Source organism: Chenopodium album, chromosome 8 (assembly GCF_948465745.1).
Source record: "Chenopodium album chromosome 8, dcCheAlbu1.1, whole genome shotgun sequence".
NCBI classification, from domain to species: domain Eukaryota; kingdom Viridiplantae; phylum Streptophyta; class Magnoliopsida; order Caryophyllales; family Amaranthaceae; genus Chenopodium; species Chenopodium album.
Genome location: NC_137841.1, coordinates 54795623 through 54820961, shown reverse-complemented (window position 1 = coordinate 54820961; position 25339 = coordinate 54795623). Strand labels below are relative to the sequence as shown.

Sequence of the window (25339 nt, the reverse complement as noted above, 5' to 3'; positions counted from 1 at the left end):
TGGTGACAGTTCGGACCTTTCTTGCAGTAGCGGCGGTGAAAAATTGGAAAGTCCATCAAATGGACATTCATAATGCATTTCTTCATGGTGATTTGGAAGAAGAGGTATATACACTACGTGAAAAAATGAAATTGGCACCGGTTCAAACCCGGCTTAAGGCACCGGTTGAACCGGTGCCAATGTGGGGGGTGCCAATAAGAGGTTTAAAAAGGCACCAGTTCAAACCGGTGCCAAAATTCGGAATTAGAACCGGTGCCAAAAACTCCCAAAAAAATTTTATTTCACTGTTTTTGGCACCGGTTAACCGGTGCCAAAATATTTTTTTTTACTTAAAAATTAACTCAGTATTAACCAAAAGTGCCAAAATATTAATATTAATATAACTAAAAGTGCCAAAATATATATATAATCAAAAAAAATTTACAGTATAGATCAAAAAAAATTACAACAGCTAAATCAAAATAAAAAAAATTACAACATATAAAAAAAAAAAATTACAATATAAATCAAAAAAAAAAAAAAGAAAATCAGTTGATTCTTCTATTTAAGATCAATATACTTGCATGTTGATTCTTCAATTTAAGATCTAAATCCATATACCTGCACTAATTAAAACAACCAAAATGAATCGATTAACATGAATCAGTTCAAAAACCCATAAAATCGGAAAAAAAGAAAATCGAAAAAAAGAAAAGAAAAACCCAGAAAATGAAAATGAAAATGAAAATCAGTTCAAAAAAAAAATGAAAACGAAAATCAGTTCAAAAAAGAAAATGAATCGAAAAAAAAACCCAGAAAATCGAAAAAAAAAAAAATCAGTTCAAAAACCCAGAACATCAATTAAAACCCAGAAAATCAATTAAAACCCAGAACATCAATTAAAACCCAGAAAATAAAAAAAAAATCGACAAAAAAACCCCAAAAATTAAAAAAAAATTCGAATTAAAATAAGTTTAAAAATTGATTAACCAAACTAGAAAATCGAAAATCACTTAAAAAACAAATTTAAATCGATTAAAATAAAAAATAAATCGATTAAAATAAAAGAAAATTCGAAAATCAGTTAACAACCCAGAAAATAAAAATAAAAAAATAAAAAATCGAATTAAAATCAAGAAATTATACCCTAACCTTGCTCATGCATGTGTTCGTGGTGGATTAAACCAAATTTTTTTTGAAGAAACCCATAAAAAATTAAAGAGAAGAGATGATGGCGGCGGCTTTGCGGTGGTGTTGTTGCTGTTGCGGCGGTGTTGTTGCTGTTGCGGCGGTGTTGTTGTTGTTGCGGCGGTGTTGTTGTTGTTGTTGTGGAGATGCTTGAAGAGAAAGAGAAGAGATTGGGAATGAAGGAGAGCTAGAGGAGAGAGAAGGAAGAGCAGAGGAGACAAAAGGGAGAAGAGAGAGTAAAGAGGCGGAGTGAGAGGAGAGATAAGGATAAGTTTTTTAGGATTATAAAATGGCCGGTTTTTTTAAAAATAATTAAAGCCCCGGTTCACAAAGGCACCGGTTCAAACCGGTGGCCTTTATGATTTTGGCACCGGTTAGAAGTGAACCGATGCCTTTTACTCTGGTTCAGCTTCCCACCAATTTTGTAGGCCATTTTTGGCACCGGTTTGGACTGAACCGGTGCCAATTAGGGGGTGCCTTTTTGATATTTTCTACTAGTGATATGAAAATTCCTCTTGGTTTTGCGAAAGATAATTCTGACAAAGTTTGCAGGATGAAGAAATCGTTGTACGGGCTTAAACAAGCTCCAAGATGCTGGTTTGCAAAGCTTGCTACAGCTTTGAAAAAGTATGGCTTTAAACAGTCATATTATGATTATTCTTTATTTACTCTGACAAAGGGTAAAATACAGCTCAATGTGTTAGTATATGTCGATGATTTAATTGTTGCAGGCAACGATCAAAATTCTATGCTCAGTTTTAAATCATATCTTGGAAATTGTTTCAAGATGAAAGATCTCGGAGTGTTGAAATATTTTTTGGGGCTACAGGTAGCCCGGAATAAACAGGGAATTTTTATTTGCCAGAGGAAGTATGCGTTGGATATCATTACTGAGGTAGGTTTACTAGATGCTAAACCTGCAGAGTTCCCTATGGAGCAAAATCACAGGTTGGCTTTGGCTCAGGGAGAGTTTTTTCATGATGTAGAGAAATATCATCGTCTCATAGGCCGACTGATTTATTTGTCTGTTACGAGACCGTATTTATCATATTCTGTTCATATTTTATCGCAGTTTATGCAAAATCCCAGGATTGATCATTGGGAAGCAACTCTGCGAGTTGTTAGACATTTGAAAAAGAGTTCAGGACAGGGAATTTTATTGAGATTTGATAGTGCTTTACAGTTGGAAGGTTGGTGTGATTCAGATTGGGCAGGTTGTCCTCTCTCCAGACGTTCCTTGAGTGGTTGTGTAGGGAATAATTTCAAGCCTTTAAAATCCCACTAGCTTGAACCCCACTGTGATCATACACTAAAGTACGGTGGCGTCCAAAAGGGAAGAAGATAGAGCAAAAGAGTCGCCAACAAGTTTTTAAGGAACTTGTAAACCGTTCACGAGGTGAAGGTTACACCCCTTAACGATCCAAGAGATCGTCAACTCCATAAGGTCATGAACCAAATAAGGGTTCGGGGATGATGGTACAAATCCAACCTAAAAGAGATTGAACCTGCCTTAATAATAGGCCTCTACTTTATTCTGCTCGTATTCATGTGCGCTTTCTGATTAACATGCAATCAATAGGATTAACCCTAAACCTATTTAATCTATGTTGGTTGAATTTAATGCACAAATAAACTATTATTGGCGATCACTTGAATTATAATCACAATTAACCTAACAAGATTATTAATTATCTTATTAAGCGTGATTGCAAGTACAAATTCCCTTTAACATACAATAAAGGTGATCAAGCAATAAATAAATAAATCATCGAGCAACATAATAAATAATAATTATGATAATAATAATAATCATCATAAAATTATAATCATAATCAAAACAATAATAATCATAAAATAAAATAATCATTATCAAAATAATAATAATAATAATAATAATATTCACAATCATTATAACAATTATAATCATAATCATGTTCATGTTAATATTAAAGCATAATAATAATAGCAAGATCCTAGGCATGATACTAACAAGATTAATAACAAACCCTAGCATGTCACTAAACAATAAAAATCAAAGCTTTATCCCTAACATGATACTAACAATCATAAATATTAGGAAGAATATAGGAAGCATCGTAGCAATCATACTTGATATTAAAATTACCCTAGACATGATACTAGGAATCAAAATAACAATATAAGCATGATATCTACATCATAAAATCAATTAAACCATTAAAGTACTTACGTGGATGCCTCGTACCTCTTTCTAATAACAAAATACACACGTTAGTAACTTCAAGGAAAATAATAATCAAAGCAATTAAATTAAATAATGTAAAGAGAGATTTGGGACCAAACCCTCAGAAATTAAAACCTTTCACGTCTAGGGCGAAGGCAACTTCGAATATGGCTAGGTGTATCAAGATCTTGCGAATGCGGAATTTTGTATTCGAGAAAACAAAGTTTTAGAAAAGAAAGAATGAATGATTTTTAGAAGAGAATTGAAGATTCTTGGTGAATGAATATTGATAATCCGTCCATGAAAACGGAGTTTTTGATACGATATTTATAGAGAAAATCATCCAAAAAAGATAATTTATCAAAACAGAGTCTGAAGACCACAAAAACACCTTGGCGCCAGCCCTGGCTCATTGGCGCCAGGACCAGTGGCTAGCGCCAGGCGCCAATGCTGGCGTCTGGCGCCAATGCTGGCGTCTGGCGCCAATCCTGGTTCCAGGCGCCAAGGCCTGGGGTTGGACGCCAAATCGGCTTTCAACGCGTTTTTGAAAATCTGATAAATTTCCCGTACTGGAAGATAAAATAATATAATTTCAGTCGAAAATGCTATTTGATCTAATTAAAACTCTGAAGAATCCTAATTGAATTAAGAATGATAAGAACCTTCTAGAATGTTCTAGAAGACTAAAACCATTCCTAATTGCATTAGGAATGATAAATCATATTAGGCCCTCCCCTAGATCATTGGGCCGTACATAAAGCTCAAACCAGGCCCAGTTTAGTAAATTGGCCATAACTTCCTCAATATTCATCGGAATTGGGCTTATAATATATCGTTGGAAAGGTCTTTACAAACCCCATCCAACTACACCACTATTGGACCCATATTATGGACCAACCAAACTGGATTGGCTGTTTTCTTAAAAATAAAGTTTTCAAAAACAGGGAGAAGAGAAAAGAAAAGAAATAAAACTTTCCGCAACACTAGACCTTTCCACACTTTCGTTTCATTCGATTATGATTCGACGTGAAAGGTACTCATCACTGAGTTTGGTTTTGGGGAGACACAAATGGGTGTCTACAGGTTGGTTTGTGCTTCTTGGTTTGTCCCCAGTGTCATGGAAAACCAAGAAGCAACCTATTGTTGTTCTTTCTTCATCGGAAGCAGAATATCGTTGTATGAATGCAACGACTTGTGAATTAAAGTGGTTGAAACGACTTCTTGGTGACTTAGGTGTTAAACATGAGAATGGGATGCACCTTTACTGTGATAGTCAGTCAGTCTTGCCCTCCAAGTATACCTAATTGATAAATATATTGTATGTGGCCATTGTGATTAATGAGAATTACACAGAGAATTATACGATCATAGTTTGTCATGTAATAACCAAGACTAATAGGCTAAATTTGAAATCTGAAAATGAGGAAAACAAAAATCAAATGAGCAAAAAATCTACTTATAGATGCACCGTGCACCTCACCTGTATCTGCACCCGAATATATATTAAAAGTGATGACCAACAAATACAGCAAACATTTCTACACTAGTGGAAAAAGCTGTTACCAAGCAAAAAGTTAAAATAATAAATAAATTCAATAAAAAAAATTAAAATAAAAAATTGAGCTTTTAATCAACAAAAACCTTGGGCACGTGAGTCTCACATGTTACAGACTCTTGTTTATCCACCTTATCTTTTGTTGTTGGACAGTCTTCAGTCTTAAATCAGGACATATTATCCAAATTTTAACACAAAACAAAAGAAAAATATGAGAAGGAAAAATGCCCCTCACAAGAAAATTTGTAATTATTGCAAAAATATGAACACTCTTACATGAGAAAAAATACTGCTTCTAATACCTTAAAGATTAGGCAAAGCTATGGCAGCATCATCAATCTCAATGAGCTTGGCTCCTTCTATTCGCCCTAAGCAGGTATCCAATATATTACTCGTCTTATTATGATTAGTAGTTACCCTCGTACCATTTAACTTAAACAGACAATAATGTGACAACTAAATGCGGACTAAAGAACATTAATCTTTTTGTAAATAATGTTTCTTATGTTCAGTTGCTTTTTGATGTGCCTCAGATTATGAGCATTTCTACAAATTCCGCTACTTCATTACCATCATACAGCAACATAAGATCAAGTTTACAGGATTTCTCCTCTTTAGACAAAAGTAAGTGCCCCAATTCAAATTTCTTACACAATTTTATCTGGTGAAGAATTGCTTTGGATGTTCATTTATCTACATAATTGTGAGCCTGTCCAGAATTATTTGTCATGTTTCTAGTTCCTATTACACTATCAATATGATTTATCATTCTTGACGAAAATAATATAATAGTGTATAATTTTTTCTGTGAATATCTCTACTCATTACCCAACTCATTACAAGCCTAGAATTTAGCCATTACATTACTAAATAACTGAAGTAATGTAACCAACTTAATGATGAATAACTTAATTATGAATTGCTGAAGTAATGTAAACAACTTAATTATGAATAACTGAAGTCAAGCATACAAGTAAGCTGCTTCTTGCCATAAGAAAGATTTATATATAAAAAAAAATTTACGGAGTTAGATTGATTTTTCTAACCTACCCAACAAACACTAAGACTCCATTTGTTTTAACGGAAAACATTTTCTAGGAAAAGGAATTTTTTTTTATTATTGTTTTTGGCTTGTAACGAGTGGAAAATAGTTCTCCTTTTTAATGGAATGTGAGCAACATTATATTATCAAGAACAAGTCATAACCTTTGGTTCTGAACATATCAGGCTGCTATGAGAGAAGATCGCTACTGATGGCAACTGGCATGCTAGCTCTAAGTTTTATCCCTCCAAGTTCTGCTCTTAGTAAAGGTATCACTATGAATTATATTTTCCGCTGAAAAGTTGTTTGCTTCACCATTAATCGATAAGGAGTCCATAAACTACTCTTCTGATTCAAACTTTTTAGTCTCACAGAAACCTCAGAAGATTACACACCATTTGTTGACAAAGAAGACGGCTATTCTTATGTTTACCCATCTGACTGGAGGGTATCTACCACTTATTGACGCGCTTTGCTAAATTCCTTCAACAGAATCACCATATTTCTAACTGAAGTAAACAAGGATCTTTTGATGAACTTTGTTTTTGTTCTTCAGGAATTTGACTTCAGGGCGCATGATTCAGCATTCAAGGACCGGTACTTACAGCTTCAGAATGTGAGGTTGAGCTTCATACCTACTGACAAGAATGATGTCCATGATTTGGGTCCTATGCAAGATGTAAACTCTATCATTAATTCATATACGCCTTCTATTATAAGTTAATCAATATTTCTGGAGTTTAAAATTCTTTCTTCTTGCTCCTTTGGCTAACAGGTTGTTCAAAATTTGGTGACAAATATACTTGCAGCTCCAAACCAATTGACTTTCATAAAAGAAATTCAGGAGGTAAAGTAACACCAGCATATGAACCTCAAATATCAGTAAAACTTTTGATTGCTGAATGGTTTTGATTGCTGAATGCAGCGTTCAGTGGATGGAAAGAACTACTGGACTTTCGAGTACCAGCTAACATCTCCAAATTTCTCCGTGACCCATTTCACAACTATTGCCATTGCAAACGGTAAGCTATGTTAATAATCAGCAATTCAACTTTTACTCGAACTAATTATGCCAACAATTAGTTTACCAGTAGCAGCTAACAACTTCTAACTTTTGGCAAAAGGACTGCAAATCTTATTTATTCAGACAATAATAGAACGGCATGCAATGCATGTTTCTAGTCACATCATGATTTTAAAAGCCTAATATACCTTCACTGTAATTTACTTAAATTTTGCTTTGTACTCAGGGAGGTACTACACATTAACAGTTAGTGCTAACGAGCGAAGATGGAGAAGAGTCCGAAACAAGCTTAAAGTCGTGGCTGACTCCTTCAAGGTGTTTGAAATCTAGTAGTATATTCATATCATACTACTGTAGAGACTATAATTCAGAAACCCTTGTTCTCTCGTCAAGAACAGATTATAGATTTTAAATCAGTTGTACATGCATAACCGGCAGCAAAAGCAGTTGCCTATACAGCCATACTATGCCATTTGCTGTTACGGTACTTCTGTACCACTGGTATATATAGTATTGAAAATGAACATGAAATTTTGATTCAAAAACAATGCTGCATCAAACAATCAGAAATGATATGATCAACGCAAAAATACACAAGGATGATAGAATGAAAGGTTACGCAGATAAAAGTAGAATTGAGACATAAATGACACTCCAAAGCTCAACCTTCAAAAATGATTCAAAACGCAGTATCCTGTATATACTTCATATATTTACAGAAAATTACAACTAATTCTTCACTCCTCAGTCCTCACTACTCAAGGGTTCTATGTTAAAAATTTTACACCAGTAAATAAATTCTTTAAATCAATACAATAGGTGAAAAGAAACCTAGCACAGCAACAAAAAATTAAGAAAAAAATTGATAAGAAAAAAACCACCCAAAAATAATACACTTTCCCCCAATAGAATTGATAAATATTAATAAATGATTCATCCGGACGAAGCAACCCAAGGGCTACTTACAAGCTGCCTCCCAAAAAATGCACTGACCTCCGACAGCCCGTTCCAGAGGCTAATAGAACTCCACACAGCCTAATTAGATCCTATATTCACCAAGTGTAAAGACCTATTACCGTTACCATAGGCAAACCATGAAGCCTCCAACTCTTTCCACTCCCAATCTTGTGAGATTGTGACTAAATTAAGAATGAACATTTCCTTAAAGAGTCAACAATATATACTAGGGCTGACTGAGATCACCTCGACTGATCCAAAAACAAAGATCAATACCGTAGTCCAATCTAAACTAGTCGATTGTGGCGACGTCCTTTTACAAAATGAGGCTGCATTAAACGAACATACAACCCATTCTTTGCCACCAAAGCATCATGTGCCCCTTCCTCAACTATCCGACCACCATTAAGTACAACAATATTGTCCACATGTCTCATCATTGCAGCTCTATGGGCGATGAGAATGGTTGTTTTATTTCCCATAATTAGCGTATCCAGGGCTTCCTGCACTACTCTACTAGATTCTGACTCAATAGCAGAACTTGCCTCGTCTAACAGCAAGATGGGTGCATTTTTCAATACCACCCTAGCAATAGCTATTCGCTGTTTCTGCCCAGGAGTCAAATCTACACCCCTCATACCGACATGGGTGTCATAGCCATGAGGCAAACTACTAATGAAATGATGAGCATTTGCAATCCTAGCTGCTTCTTTAACTTCAGCTTCACTAGCATTATGCCTTGCATAGATTATATTTTCCCTTACTGTAGTCGAGAAAATTACTGGTTCCTGCTGAACTACACCTAGATGGCTCCTCAACCATCTCAAGTTGAACTGCTTCAGATCTCTCCCATCTAGGAAAACCTGACCAGCAACAGGATCATAAAATCTCTCTATCAGAGAGATTATAGTGCTCTTCCCAGAACCTGATACTCCAACTACAGCAACAGTTTGACCACCCCCAACTTTAAGATTGAAATTGCTGAGCACTAGGACTTCTGGACGTGTTGGATAACAAAAATCAACATTCTTAAATTCTATGCTTCCATAAACATTAGGCGGTTTGAGGGCAGAGGCATCATCTGGTTCAATCTTGGGCACACGATCAATGATTTCAAATACAGAGATGAGAGATTTCCGACGTTTAAGAATGTAGGGAGCTAAACCAAATGGCTCTACCAGAGCAAAGGTGGCGAAGGAGAACACCATGTATTCTTTGAGAGCTGTAGAAAGATCCATGTACTTGTTCTTGACAGATATCCCCGTGTACCACAGAAGAAGAGCATTACAGGCAAATAGAAGAAACTGAGAAAAGCCAAAACCAAAACCAATTGCCATCCCATGAAGAAAGCTCTTCCTGAGTATTTTCTTCAACTGCATTCTGTAGAGCTCCATCACCTTGTTTCCCGCACAAAAAGACACAACAGTATAGATATTTCTGACTGCATCTTCAAGGACTAAAGATGCTTTTCTGTGCATTTCTTGAATTCCCCTAGAAAATCCAGCAAGCCATAATTTCTGCAGAACAAATTTAGGTACTGATCAGACTCTGAAACACCAAACACATCAATAAAAAAACTGATGTCTGCTAAATTAATACTGCAGGATAAGTAAAATCTGTAAAATCTTCAAACTTTGATGTGGAAATCAAGTGGAAACAACCTTTCTGTTATCACATGTAGGGTTCTTCAAATTTTAGAGGCACTGGGATATATGTTGCTATTGTTGTAATTTTAAACTTACCAGAATTGAGAACAAAAATGTTATTGTGCAACATAAACCCGCAAATAAAGAATTTCCTTGATATACAGTCACACTATTTGCACAAAACTGTGTTCATGGAACAGGCAAACAACTACACACAATTCTTCTCAATCAATCCCTTTGTCCCAAAATACTTGAGCTTGATACATATTAACCACTACATAGTTTTAGGTGGTGATTCAATTATATTATTTGACATGGTATTTAATTGTGTGCAAGTTGTTAGTATGTTGGTAGTTCTTTTTAATTTTATTTTATTTTTAATTTATTGAAGTTAATGACCTTACTGTGTTTGTGGGATTTTTTTTCTTTTATTATAATTAGTAGGTAGCAAGGAAAAACAAAAGGCAGTAAGGGACCTCCCTTTCTCTTTAGTATAGTTTGAAACAAACTCCTACGGCAGTGATTATATGACTAAGACAGCAAGTATCCTTGATTAAAAAAAAAAAAATTAAAAAAAAAAGGATAATTTAGGAATTTCATATGAATAAAAGTTATTAACAATGCAAAAATTGTGGGAACTGGGAAATGACCAGATATATAAATGATCTGCTGATTGCCATTATGAACTATCAGCCTCTTTAAGATGAAAACTGTTTTATGAGACTAAATGACCTTAATAATAACCAACACAATAAAGGAAAACAACATTCTTGACGTGTTATCAAGGGCCTGTTAAAAGAGAAAGCCATTCAGTGCACTTATAGTAGGCTTTAGTAGTTCTACAAACTTCCAATAGTCGGATATCCGCTGTAAGCTATTAGCACTGTGTAAACTTATTAATAAGAAAATTGCAGTAAAACCAAAGGTTCACATGGCTACAGCGCCACACATAGAAATTTGAGAAACAAGAACGTGAATAATTTGCTTATGACAAAATATTGGAAATTAGGATGAGTAATAATACTATGGAACTCTAAATCTAACCACCAAAAAGCCAAACTTGTCTTTCTAAATTCTAACAAAACCACTCCAAAACCTAGATACGAACATGTACTAATTAATTAGATACCAACTCAAAGGGAGCAAGTCAAACCTGCGCAACAGCAGAGATGGTGAGGACTGGAAGTGTTGCTAGAGCCACCAGGGCTAATCGCCATTGTAACAACATTCCAATGAGAACAGCCACTATTACCGCAGCACTATCTTGTATAAAGATAGAAAGACGATTACTAAAGGCAGCACGAACAAATGTTGCATCATTTGCCAATCGCATGGATAAAGTGTCGGCACTATTTTCCTCATCATCAAACCATCCAACTTCATTTCTTAGCATAGCTGTAAAGCCAGTGGACCAAAAGTATTACATAAACAAGATACATGTGGTTTGCTTAATAAGTACCATTTAAAATTAAGATATTGGAAACATAGCTCAAATGTAGAATCAGGTACCTGAAAACATCATCCTCCTGACTCTTTCAGTCATTTTCTCTCCCATAATACCAAAGTAAAAATGCTGCAAGAAGTTGGCAACCACTGTCACAATACCCATGCATGCAATGATCAAGCACCATTTGTCAACCTCGTGCCGTAGATGGTGACCTTCACTAAATCTGTAGTAAGTGGTTACTATCAACGCAATAACATAAGCAAGAAGAGGATTAAAGGAACCAAATATAGCTGCACCGATGCTTCCTAAAACTGCATACAGCCATTCCGCAAGGCTAAGCTCAACTAGCCTCCAAAATGAAGGTGGCTTACGATTTTGTGAATCCTTCTTTTCTTTTACTGTTATTGGCATGTCATCAATTTCACTATTAGGGCGACTAAAGGTTTGTGAATGGGAACGTTCATTTTTGGGATCAGATGTTAAAAGTGGTGAAACAGGGGATTCGGGATCTGATGCATTAGAGGTTTGTCGTCGTGCAGCTTGAACATCAATTTTTGGTAACTCAGGCAGTCTCATTTCAAAACTGTCCTGCCTGGTCATAGATGGTTCCTTCTCTGCTTCATCTAATAAATTGCCATTACCATTTTCCCTTAACTGCTCAGAAGGCGGACTTCGAACATTTGGCGACTCTAGAGAGCTAAAAGCAGCATCTGACATCCGAAAAGCATGGCCACCAGAAACTCTCTGGAGAGATGGTGATTTTGCCATTTTAGGAGATGATGATTCTTGAAAGTTGTGGCTTGCAGACAAGTCACCGTCAATCTGGAAAGTTGCTCCCTCCTTGTATTTCCTTACTGGCATCCTGTAAAAGGAAATTTTGGAAGTAAATAATGAAGAATTTTACAATATCCTTAAGTTCCTAGAAGCAAGCAACATAACTTTAATAGTGGTCTATGAACAAGACTTAGGAATGCACATAGCTTAAAATTACTAACAAGACCACCATTAGCAAAAGATTCACCACATGAAAGAATGTGGAAACAGTTCAAGGGCATGCCATACCTCCTAGGTAGTTTGGCTGCCTCTTCACATTTAAGAAGTTCAGCATAAAGACCATCCAAGTTCAGTAATTCATCATGTGTGCCCATTTCAACAAGTTGGCCCTCTTCCATGACAGCTATGTAATCAGCATTTTTAATTAAACTAAGCCGCCTGGCAATTATTATTGTGGAACGCCCTAGCATAAGAAGATCCAATGCTTCTTGAACAGCTTTTTCAGCTTCAAAATCAAGTCCTCCAGTGACCTCATCAAGGAGAAGAATAGACGGATTAGAGAGCACTGCCCTTGCGATTGAGAGCTTGATCTTCTGCTCTTCTGTCAATGCCAAACCAGCTCGGCCCACCTGGAATAAACAATTAATTGTGAATTGTGATGGAAATGCGCGTGGAGCATGGTTAACACCAAACACAAGGGATCCAAAAATTAACATGTATTACAGAGGCAAACCACATGCTCCAAATCAATACAAATATGTATATCAGAAGTTCTACCTGTGTATCATATCCTTTCTCAAGTGAGCTAATAAATGTATGAGCATGTGCTATTTTAGCAGCTTCTTCAATTTGGTCTGAAGAAACAGATCGCCCATAAGCAATATTGTCTTTGATACTTAAGCTTAGTAAAGCCGGTTCCTGCGTAACTAGACCGATTTGACTTCTTAGCCATTCCAGTTGGAGATTTTTTATATTCTCTCCATCAAGGAGGACTTCCCCTGCATCAATAGAAGGAAAAATATCGTAAATATTGTACTGCATAAAATCACAGCTGGCTACAGTCAGATAGCAAGAACAATATTTTTGACACACTGAAGAAAAGAAGTCATGTTACCTAATGTAGGATCATAAAAACGCTCCATGAGAGGAATGATACTGCTCTTTCCAGAGCCATTTCTCCCAACAAGCGCAACAGCCTTTTTAGCAGGAACAGTGAGGTAAAACCCACTTAGGATAGGTATCTCAGGACGAGACAGATAGCTGAAATACACATTTCGAAACTCAATGTTACCCTGAACAGAAGCTAAAGTGTTGCCATCATGATTTGTAGTAGAGGATGAACGGCTTATCATTTCAAATAGTCTATAAGCAGCAATCCGTCCTTGCTCAAAAGAATAGAAGTTTGTTGCTGCTTGATTCAACCCGCTGAAACAAGGAAAAAAGGTAAATAACTCAATAATAACAAGTTTATGATCAGCTAGATCAAGGATATCAATAAAACAAAGATTCTTACAGGCCACTCAGAATCACAGCAAAGAGTGCTGCAATTATTTCCCCGCCATGAGCTTTTCCATGAGTCACCAAAAATCTTCCTACCCAAAGCTGCAGTGCACAAGAACAAATGGCCAGTCCATATGTAAAGCCAAGCCCCAGCCCTTGCACAAGACTAATTAATATACCATATCTGAGGGTTGCTTGAAGCGATGTTGCATAAGAATACTTAGCCAACGTCTCATTTGTGAATGCATATAGTGTTCTAATGTAAGACACAGCCTGCAAAAGCATTGAGATCATCACAAACACATTTTAAAAAAAAAAAAAATTAGCATCAAAAGAAAACTTGGCCAACATCTCATTTGCGAAAGCATAAAATGTTCTAATGTAAGACAGCATGCAAAGTTATCACCACTACATTTAAGAAAAACAAACATCTTAAGAAAATGTCACATAAAAAGAGCCAAGCTGAGTTGTTTTCAACAGACCACAATAATATACCAGACTTAAAGAGCACTGCTCAACTTTATATCACACGTGCATGCATCAGCCTTCACATTCAAAGTCTTATGATAAGTGATATTTATTACATTGAAAAGCAGATCATAATGTAAGCAGATCATAATGTAAGCAGATTTCCATCAGAGTTGTGGCGTGTAAATATCAAGATAAATCCACACAGATTTGTAGTGCAATTTAAGTATATTTGATCAGACATGTCTATTTCATGAGTAAATGTATGCCAAGTAATAATGGCATATTTTACCTGAGTAAGTTCATAATTCGGCCCATACTAGAAAAAGGATCATCTTTGGAAATAAAAATTACAGAGTACACACAAGATTCAAATATAGCTATATTTTTACGAAAAAAAAAAAAAAAAAAAAAACAGAAAAGAACTTTCTATAGTGCAAATAGAATCTCGTCCATGTAATATCTTCTTTATACCAAAATCATTCCTGTCAGCCCAAAGTAGAGGCAAAGTTCATTGGTTGGTCATTTCAAAGACCACCAGTCACTGGAAAGCAATAGTTACCCTACTCTCCAAGCCTTTTCTAATGACAAAAATAGTCCTTTGGAACTTAATTCCAATTGCAAACGATTAGACTGGATCTAGGGTGTTGTAATGCCTTTGACAACATTGGAACTCTAGTGGCAACTCCAATTGAACAATAAGATAGTGATGCCAAAGAATGGGGTCAAGCATATACACCAAAAAACAAAAGCTAATTTGCATCTATCTACACTAACTTCAGCAATCTCCTATTTTTAAGTGATAAATTTCTTTACAGTTGGTTACTTGTGTCCAGAGGTGGTTGTAATTTCACAAGTTTTATCTATGCTATATCCGTTTCTTGAACTGGTTGCACTCACTTTTTCAAAACCTACAATGCATACCTTTGACCATTTTTATCACTAATTACGTATAAGTAAAAATTATAAATAACAAGACCAACATGGTAATATTTTGATAATTGTATGAATGGCAATATTTGGTCAAAAATTTCAAACTGACGCCAAAAAGGAAAGTGTAAAAATTTTATGACAATACAAATCCTAGCATAATCATGGGTAGTTATGCAGAGCTCAAGGGGGGAACTTGTGCTTCTCTCATTTGAAGTAATCTCTCAAATGAAGTAAACGATTTTCTTATTCAAATTTATTTTCAATTGGAAATTTATTAAGGTATAAGTGGGTTTGTTATAGGTTTGAAAGAATACAGTAATAACCTCTACAAGCAAGATTCATTCAATTTAGTTATTCACATGCATAGTTTTTACTACCAAGGTGTTATCTTTTGTCTAGGTTAGTACTAGTCGTCACGCGGAAAAAGCAAAAAGTATACTGGATCCAGCTATATCCATCAACTCAAATTCAACAGCAAATTTTCTCAAGAAAGGGAACTTCTTAAACGAGGATAAGTTAAGGCTTTTTTTTAGATGAGCAATGGAAGCATTGAGACTCAAACAAGGAATTAGCCTTTGTCAACCTTACCTAAGCTCTTCAACTGTTAGAGAATTCCAGCAATCAATTAATCAATTGAAGCCTTAATCCCATAAGTGGGGTCAGCTACATGAACCAAAAGTGAATATTCAGCATAGTCATCCACAAAAATCAACCCCCTCAATCCCTTACGATCAAATAACTCATTCTCAAGATAGAATTCCTGCAAATAAAGTAAAACTGAGTCTAGAATGGACTTAAGGAATTTGTTGTTGCCACTATTGAGGTAATAGAAAAAGAAGAGGAACTTGTGAACTACTTGCAATTAACTGAATTTTAGGAGAAAATAGGAGGTTCAATGAAAGAAAGGAAAAGATGGCTCCTGACGTTGAAATCTTATGAAGGTTATGAGGAATTTGAAGAAAAAAAAGGATCAGCAAATGGCAAGAAGAGGCTCCCAAAGTCATAAATAATAAATTTGGTGCAAGAACAACACACCACACCACACCAACAAAAGTGAAGGAGAAAGTTGTAGGCAACCCTCTTATTCAGATCAAAGACAAAGCTTTATGGACATTATTGTGGTTTTAAGTCAGAATCATCCAGGAGTGGAATCCAAACATAATTAGAATGCGATTGTTAGGTCCACTAAAAGATTGTAGTGAAGGTAAGCATAACCATACTCATGGCCAGGATGCAGTTTGTAGCCATGAGTATGGCTTATTCTTGTGATAATTATTTTGCAACTCCTTCAAGGCTTCAAGTGATCCCTCCAATCCTCCAGTTCACCCCAACCATTATTCAATCAACAGAGGTTCGGCCTGCAACTTCCTTCCCATGATAACAATTTCTTCTCCAAGATAAGGATAAAGTCGGTGCTTTAGAGATTCCTATATTACTAACAGCTATTTGTTTTGCAGGAATACCATTGGCTCCAATTAAAGATCAACATGCAATGCTAGAGACAGTTGGTACCCTTGCCACAAGAGTTTAGATGCCCCTACCCCCATGTTTCATTATTTGGCAATATGAATGAAAAATAGTTTGTAGCTCTCCTACCTCTATTAATTTTCTTTTATTCATTTACCAACATTATGTTACCAGAACACGGGTACAAGTATTCGACATATTCGAATATCTGGTACATCATTTATTCATTTACCAACATTCTATCACTTAAACCTTAGATCTCAAAATTTTCGACTAAATCTCCCTCCCTTTATGTTGGGTTACTTCAATGACTTCTGGTTAGAGTAAGTAGCCATAAACTCGCGTATCCAGACTGTATTTCAAACCTGAACAGCGTACGGTAGCATTTTTGCGTGACCGCAGTATAGCTTCTAGTTTATAATTATGTTGTTTTACCAGGTATCTCAGAAAATGAAAAATCCCAACACAGAAGTGAAGGTAATAGGTGAGTATCCATACAGCTTTGTATACTTATGGTTTTCATTTTGAGTACCACTTACTACCTCTACCTCCATTTCTAAAAGTTATTAATACTTTCCACTCACTCTCTCTTACTATATTCACATATTTCTTACACTCACCCACCTCATTGTACTCTTTCTTCCTTATCTAGTGCATTGTAAGGCCACGCAAAATTTTCCACTCACAATCTTGTATTTTAACTTTTTTCATTACCCTCTTTGGTGTAGATACTTATGACCATGCAAAAAGCAATTCTTACCTTGATTCGCACTCACAAGGTGTACACCTCCTTTTTCTTCAACAGAACCACCTTCTAAAGATGAATGACTTCCAAATAAACACATGTTGTAGCATACAAGGAGATCAATCAAATTGCGGGGAGAAAAGAAATAACATATTCATGTTGTCTACAGCAAAAGTACAAACCACAACATGAAGAAAAGTTTATTTTCACATAACTATTTAACTAAAGAACTTCTAGTTTTGCTATTTAAGAGTTGGCTCTAAAAGATGACAAATGTAAACCTGTTCAGCAATGCTCGCTGCTTCAGCATACGCATCCTGGATATTCTCTGCAAGCCTGTGAAGAAATATATTCGAGATTCCTCCCGCAGCAACAATGAATGGCCCAGTTGCTAAAGTTATCAGGGCAATCTGCCAACAGTTGATAAATCCAACAACAAGACCGCTGAAAAATGTTGCCATATTGTGGATATAATTACCAACCTGATGCACAAAAACACATTATTTAGAAAATAAATGAAGATAAATCAAACCACTTAAATCCATTATGATCACGTAAGCAATGAACGGTACCTTTTCACTTAACGCTGATTGAATAAGCAGCACATCGCTCAAGACTTGGCTAACTATGTCTCCATTGTTTCCATATGTATCAAAGAAACTCATATCTTGATTCAATAACACTTGTACATACTTGGACCTGATTACAGCTGTTTGTCGCTCGCCGGTAAGAATCCAACAGGTGACCTCTATAAATGGAATATGTTAGCTTTGATGACTTGAGCACATTAGAATGATCTGGCCTGATGTATAAGATTCACAATAAAATGATCCAGGCTTTAACTTACCAATCCACCCAGCAGCAAACACACCAGCAGCTATATAGACAATTCTTAGAGTGAGCTGCAGCATGAAACAGAAGGATTAATTAGTATGTTCTCCAATTAATATAATTGAACTATCTTCTATAATCAATCTGAACCCAAATTTATCTATGAATTGGCTTACATTGAGAACTTGCTTAAAACCAATCACTTACTTTAATACTTTGTTCATCCTTCTTGTAGGCCATAAGCAAGGTAGGGAAAACTAACACATACCAACTAGCTGGCCAATTAATTGTCCAGCATCACAAGTAAACTGTCACCATACATAATATTAGGTCATGCTCATTTGGTTTCTTATAAAGCTAAAATTCAAATTATGAAACCACAATAAGTAGGTTTCCGGTTGTTTGCTGACAGCTTTCAAAATTAACATGATTATTATAGATAGGACTAACTTTAAGTTCATTGTTTAATCTATATCATGACTTTCAAAATCATAAAACCAAAAACTGAAAACTGGCAGTGATATCAAGCGGTCCATTACATACTAATATTGTTTTACTAAGAAAATGGAAGGAAAAGAAAGAACAAACTCTGCCAAAAAACACACTACAAAATAAATCTAAGGGCAAAATACCTTAGAGACCATGCTTGGAATAAGGAAAGTTTGGAAGAGGTAATAGAACATTGAAGGTTGTGGTGAATTGGTGATTAAAGGAAAAGGCTATATTGGGAGCTGTTATCCTTCATGTTAAGCCCTACAGGAGTAGATAACTAGTATCTGGATTAAGAGGTAATCCATTCGTCGTCTTCTTTCCACCATATACCAACAACCACAAATCATTCACCATCTCTTTGTTTTTATCCTGATATCCCCTTAATTGTATACCTCATTCCAAATTGCCAATCTAACCAAACGGAAATATACTCACTGAATGCCATTCACCTATATTTAATCACTTACGTATGGTTTGGGATAAATTTCAAAATTCAACCCAAAACATCAAGTTAAAAACCTAAAACCATCCTTTTTTTCTTTTTGTTTTTTTTTTTTTTTTTTTGGGGGGGGGGGGGGGGGGGGGGGGGGGGAATCTAACCAAACGGAAATATACTCACTGAATGCCATTCACCTATATTTAATCACTTACGTATGGTTTGGGATAAATTTCAAAATTCAACCCAAAACATCAAGTTAAAAACCTAAAACCATCCTTTTTTTCTTTTTGTTTTTTTTTTTTTTTTTGGGGGGGGGAATCTAACCAAACGGAAATATACTCACTGAATGCCATTCACCTATATTTAATCACTTACGTATGGTTTGGGATAAATTTCAAAATTCAACCCAAAACATCAAGTTAAAAACCTAAAACCATCCTTTTTTTCTTTTTTTTTTTTTTTTTTTTTTTTTTGGGGGGGGGGGGGGGGGGGCGCTTAAAAACATCCTTAACCATAAGAGTATATAACACCCTACAGGAAATCAGTTCTCCACCTATGGAATCCATCACCTCAATACACTTATATGTCAGCCATGTGTTTATAAAGATGAAGGAAACTTCAACATAACTTCGTAAGAACTAAGAATCAGCCAAAAAAAACACAGGAGAGACAAGGTGGAACAGCACCATGATTTAAGAGATGTAGCACACTCATATTAAGTGTCTAATTGAACTCTCTATACTGATGCCACTCTTTTTGGCAACCCAGATTTAAGTGCTTTTTAATGTGATGATTGTATACTCCATTCACATGGGCAGTTAGCTGGTTCTAATATAAATAGAACTGGCCCGACAAGAATAAACCTGAATTTACATGTAGACATAGTTCTAATATGGCATATATTCCAAGTAAACACAAAAATATGCGCATAGAATTGGAAGGCTTTAGCAAAAATTGTAATAAAGGATTTTTTTGATATAGTATTCTAATTTTAGGCTGACTATTTTGTATTTTATTTATCTGTTTAATAAGCTGCAATTTTGTTATCCTCCCAACAAGGGGTGCATTTTTATTTGAGGTGGTTGAGATTAGGAGCAGTTTTTTTATACACTGAGGCGCTAGCGCCTTTTTTTGCTCTAGGCAAGGAGCATTCAAAGAGGCGCACTTGAGGGGCATGAGGCACATCATAGGCACACTTGAGGTAAATATGAGGAGCATAAGTAAAATTTTTTCAAATGTTTTATATTGTGTGCCTCACTTCAAAGAAGTGCACGCCTCACTTCAAACGGTTCAAAGAGGCACACTGAAGCATGCCCAAGGTGTGCCTAGGCGCAATAGGACCTTTATCACCTCATTGTGCCTTTTTTATACATTGATTAAGAGTAAGTGTTTTAACAGTGTTAGAGTCCATGCTTGTGTGTTTTGGACTAAAATAATGCTACACCTATACATTAGACCCCTCGTATATGAATCATTTAGATTTGTGAATTAATGAAACATTTAAAATTTCTTTGTGCATTGTTATACTCTTTGAATTCATGAGTTGAAATGAATTTCTTTGTTGTGTTAGAGTGGGAAACCATGCAAGTACTTGTATTCAGTGAGTGAAACCTGATCAAACAAACTATATCCCAAAATCCTTAACTACAAAACCTATCAGAAACTTAGACTTTCATGTTCATATCCTAACTTTACTGGTAACTTCATAGCCTGGTTTGGCACCATCACTGTACTGCATTTACCTATCACAGTGAATCAGTGCTACTATCCTTTCCTAACTTTAAGACCTAACCAACCCCCTCCCCTGGATCCTTCCTTCCTCAAGAATCAATGAGGCTTAGTCTACTATACTAAAAAAAAGTATCATGACAATGGCCTTCAGTGGTTTCTCCTATAGATTGTCACTGAATGTGACCATGAACTGGTTTTTCTAGTACATGAATGGCATCATGTAGAGTAGAGAGGTCAAGAGAAGGGAGTAAGAGAACAAAGAGCAAGTTGTGGATCAATTAAAGGGAAGGCAAGGGAAGAGAGGAAATACACAATGGGGACAGCATTAATAAAGAATCATAACCATTATCCACACATAAGTGGCCCTCCCAAGCTGTTGACAGATAACACCACAAAAGGATTCTTCACTAACTTGGCAGCATGAAAAGAAGCCCACAAAACACTTTAGAAAGTTGCAATGTAAAAGTGCATGGAAGAGGAATTTAATTAAAATCTGAAGCAAAATAGAGAGCATTAATTAACTCATAAAATTCCCAGATAAGATAAGCACTTCTTTTTGAGAGCTACTCTGTTGCTCTGTGAACAAAAATTCTACCAATTGAAAATTATGCTAACACAAGTCACCTACTCTTTTATATATAGGAACAAGCAGAGTATCCATTTTATATATCTTTCCAGAAATATGTCAAGATAACATGGTCTTCAAGGAACAAATTGTTAAAAGCATCCAAGACGCTTAGTAATCAATAAAATCAGATTTTCATGATATATGAAACCCCCATCCTCCCTTATCTTCTCCCACCTAACAAGTCACAAGCCAACAACCCTCTCTTCCCTCCTCCATCATAATTGCAGTGTCAATAACCATGGATAGGCTGGTTTCTACACATAATTGACCTAGTGATGCTAAATTGAACTTTTTCTTGGTCAATAGGGTTCATATATTGTGAATTTTGGACAATCTCTATCCTCTCCTGATTATGCGTGAAAAAAGTGGAGAGGAAAGAAAAAAGATTAGAGGAAGATGAGAAGTGGTGCAATGTTAAGCCGGATTATAATTAGTGATCATGCTGATGCCATGGTGGTATAGGTGCCTCTAATCGGGAGGTGGTTGAACTGGTGAAGATACTGGCTTGGACTTGCATCAATTGTACGTAATGGAACTTGATACCTTGGGGGGGGAGAGGGGGGGGGGGGGGGGGTATTCTTATATTGTCTTGGTTATGCACTACATGGAATTTGACATATTAAGGGGAGGTAGGGATAAAAATTATTCCTTGAGGAAGGGAAAGTATGCACAGAGATGGAAACCCACAAAAAAAAAATGCACCACACACTTGGATAGAGAGTGAGCAATTTCATTTCTGCACTTCACAAAATGGTGGAACCAATAGGCTTAGTCTTGTTATTATAGCTTTCTGTAAATGTACAAACAGATTATTCAAAGCTACGGCCACACTTCTCTTCTTCACAAAACTGTACAATTTTGATTTCTTGTAAAGGGTGATCATTCTCCTATGGCTATTTTATATCCAAAAATCCATCTTTAGTATCTAATAGAAGAAAAAGGTGAGCAGCATAGGCAAATCATAACCCGATCAAGCCACAATTCCACTAAGGAAAAGTATATAATGGGCAACTAAATAATAACCAATGTGAGGTAACGAAACAGTATAGAAGAACATAAAATGATAAATCAGATCATCATGTAGGCTGGTATAAATCGAGGACAGCTTTTCCTTGTGCTTAACAAAAACAAAAAAAACTATGCTTGCACATTCATCTTTGTGAATCGAGAGACAAATCCATCGTCTCTCCCCATGTAACTCCAGCCCAAATAACAGACTAACAAACCAATGTCATCTACCTCACGTCAGACGTTTAAGGCTCATTCCGTCAATTGGCAATTGATACTTTCCTCAATAAACATCATCATAACCTAAAATTAAGGTAAGTAAGCTCTCTACCCACACTCTAGCTAAAAAAATAATTCGAATTCAGAACACAAATGTGATTTTTTTCACACCTCCAAAACAACTCTACAGTTACAATCTCATACATCAATTGTACACCCCAAAACATACCTAAACAAATTTTCATAAAATATAATCAGAAAAAGTAAATAAAAAAATAAAAATAAAAAAAACTTAGGGTTTGAGCAAAAGAAGAAGCAAAGCAAACACACCTCAATAAACCTACTATGCAAATCCTCCTCACTAACAGACTTCAACGAAAGAAGCTGAATAATCTGAGCAAAATAATGCAAATAAACAACCAACGCCGTCCCATGAGCAGCAGCAGCAAGCGATCCAACCGCCATAAGAAACCAATCAAGTCGGTCAGCACAAGCAAACAGCCTCGAAAACGGAACCGCAGCTGGTGGCGGCTCGATCTCATCCTCATTTTCATCCTCCATTTCATCCTCCATCTCCGCCGCCGTCCCCGTACCTTCCGGGTTCATATCCATGTACGGAGACGGCGACTCCGGTGGCTCCGATACTTCCGATACCGGCGTTAACGGTTGTATGTGTGGTGGGGACCACCCAAATAACCCCCGTGATATATTCATTATTTTATCTGTCTTCAAAATTCACCTAGATTCTCGCGCTTTTCAAGATATGCTTTGATCGGAAATCACTCCTACTCAACTTTTTTTTTCTTCAAATTATTTCCGATTTCAGCTTGATTTTTTGAAAATGGTTCAGAAGTTGAAACTGAGAAAATTAGTGAGGAAATTGAGCAGATCTTTGTTGTTGAAGTTGGATGTTTGAAGTTTGAAGTTTTTCTCTCTCCTGCTGTTACAGTAGTAAAACTCGGGCGAGTTGAGGTGAGTTGAGTAGGTGAGTGAGTCAAAGTAGGCGGGAGTGGGTTTGACTCGTCGTCGTTGAACCTTCTTTCTCTCTCTAAAACTAATAAAAAAGAAAAAAGAAAAGAGAAAAAAAAGAAGGAAATGTTTTTAGAGAGAGAATAAAAGAAGAGAGAGGAGAGAGAAAAGGGGGGAGAAAGGAAGAGGTAGGTTAACGGCGACGACGACGTTTTTCAAAATTTGTTTGGAGATTTGTGAAAAAGAAGGCGCTTTCTTCAACGGATGTTTACCAAGGGTATTTTTGGAATTTCACTAATGCGTCAAATTTTTTTTTAATAAATTGTATTTTATTTTTATTTATTTATTTATTATTTGACTGGCATAATTTGTTTTTGTTTTTTTTTTTTAATGTTAATTTACTTTATGGTTTGGAAATGAAAAAGGTAATGGGAGAGGGGTGACATGATTATAAATGGTGGTGGGTACTTTTTGTAGTGATGCCAATGAATTTCGTCTGTTTTTATTTTATTTTATTTATTTATTTTAGATAGTTTTAAGATTAGAAAATGTAATGGCTCAAGAAATTATCTTTCTCTTTGATGAGCTTAAGAATCGTAATGAAGGAGGTGGTTTGACTTGTTTTTGAGTTGGATTTTGAAGATTTTTTTTTTCTTTTTTCTTTTGTTAAGCATTGGGCTATTAACTTAAAAGAGAGTTATGATTTAAACCAAAAACTTAATGGTTTTAGCTTACTAATAACAAAAATCTTATTACTTTTACATTAAAATAATTCGTACTATAAAATTAAAATAAAAATATTTGTATAAATAATAAATAAATACTCCCTCCGCAAATAGTTATCTGCAACATTTGCCATAAATGGGTGCTTCTATTATGTGCAACAAATTTTTTTATTTCCTTATGTAGTAATAGTTTAAGTGGTAAAAGACAGATTTACCCTTACTTTTTAATTTTAATGTTGTTTAACTAGGTTTAATTACACACAATTAAAACCTAATGATCTATCACTCTAATGATTCCCACCAAAATTTAACACCCTCACACTCTCTCACATCAACAACCTCTCATCTCCCAACTGCCTCATTCAATGTTCTTCATTGAATTTCTCTCAATTACGATGCCTCCTTCATCAATTCTGGAGAAATCTCCATAATTTCAACAAAACCCCTCCTTTCACACTAGTGGAAAAAAGGCCATCCGTAACGGGCAAAAAGGGCCCATCCGTAACGGGCAACGTCCGTTACGTGTACGGCCGTTACGGATGGCCATTATTATTCGTAACGGGCACCGTCCGTTACGAATAACTACAAGTGCCCGTTACGAATAACGGGTTATTCGTAACGGGCATTATATCTGCCCGTTACGAATAGTGTTTGATGCAATTAAAAAAAATCCAGCACGTGCTAGCACATGCTGGATCATTTTATCAAATAATGAGATAATTTTATTTTTTTTACACAAGTATAATACACAGATTATTTTTTTATTACACACGTATAATACACAAATAATTTTTTTATTACACAAGTATAATACACATTTAATATACTATAAGCAAAAATATATTCATTATCACTGCAAAATACATCAACTTGCTCATATAATGTCGCAAGTTTCTTAAGACTAAGACTAATAAAAGAGCAAAAACAAATCATAATTGTAATAATAAAAACAAGTTTTATCCCGACATTTGTGGTCTGAGACGTTGAGTCTTAAGCTCCCTTGTGTAGATATTATATGCTCCACCTACATTCAATAATTTCAACAAACCAAAATTAACATAATTGAAAAAAAAATAATATCAAAATCCACAAGATCATTGAATCATAATTGAATCAGCCCGTCAAAAAAAATCAAAATTTAAAAAATAATTGAATTACATAAAATAAGCTGATTTATAAAAAAAAATCAAAATTTTAAAAAAATAAGTTGATTTCACCATAAAATTACATAATTCAAGCATAATTAAGCTTCGGAACTACGAACATTTGCGCATTACTTAAAGATCTCAGAAATCAGAAAGTTTTTCACCAATTTAAAGTCATAACTACCAAATCGCATCTCTTTTCTAAGCTAAATTCAAATTCGCAA

The 25339-nt window shown here is 35.5% G+C and overlaps 2 protein-coding genes across 3 annotated transcripts; one reads left to right on the top strand and one right to left on the bottom strand.

Annotated features, from left to right (window-relative positions):
• The first annotated feature begins 5126 nt into the window (after positions 1-5126).
• Positions 5127-7515, top strand: LOC145641871 (photosynthetic NDH subunit of lumenal location 1, chloroplastic-like). Its single transcript, XM_081692884.1, has 8 exons — positions 5127-5301; positions 5459-5549; positions 6153-6236; positions 6342-6415; positions 6524-6646; positions 6743-6814; positions 6893-6989; positions 7218-7515. The coding sequence occupies exons 1-8, from the start codon at positions 5248-5250 to the stop codon at positions 7319-7321; spliced, it is 699 nt and encodes a 232-aa protein (XP_081549010.1). The 5' UTR covers positions 5127-5247; the 3' UTR covers positions 7322-7515.
• A 123-nt stretch (positions 7516-7638) lies between these two features.
• On the bottom strand, positions 7639-23406 carry LOC145641870 (ABC transporter B family member 20-like). Of its 2 annotated transcripts, XM_081692883.1 has the most exons (12): positions 22607-22696; positions 17967-18067; positions 17776-17830; positions 17501-17676; positions 17210-17410; positions 13329-13588; positions 12930-13240; positions 12593-12813; positions 12104-12444; positions 11104-11903; positions 10748-10989; positions 7639-9465 (listed from the first exon to the last, which is right to left on the bottom strand). In XM_081692883.1, exons 2-12 carry the CDS (start codon positions 17997-17999, stop codon positions 8236-8238), a joined length of 3870 nt encoding a protein of 1289 aa, XP_081549009.1. In that variant the 5' UTR covers positions 18000-18067; positions 22607-22696; the 3' UTR covers positions 7639-8235. The 2 variants fall into 2 exon arrangements, with proteins under 2 accessions (XP_081549009.1, XP_081549008.1); XM_081692882.1 differs by lacking the exon at positions 17967-18067 and having other exon boundaries at positions 22607-23406.
• Positions 23407-25339: the final 1933 nt, after the last annotated feature.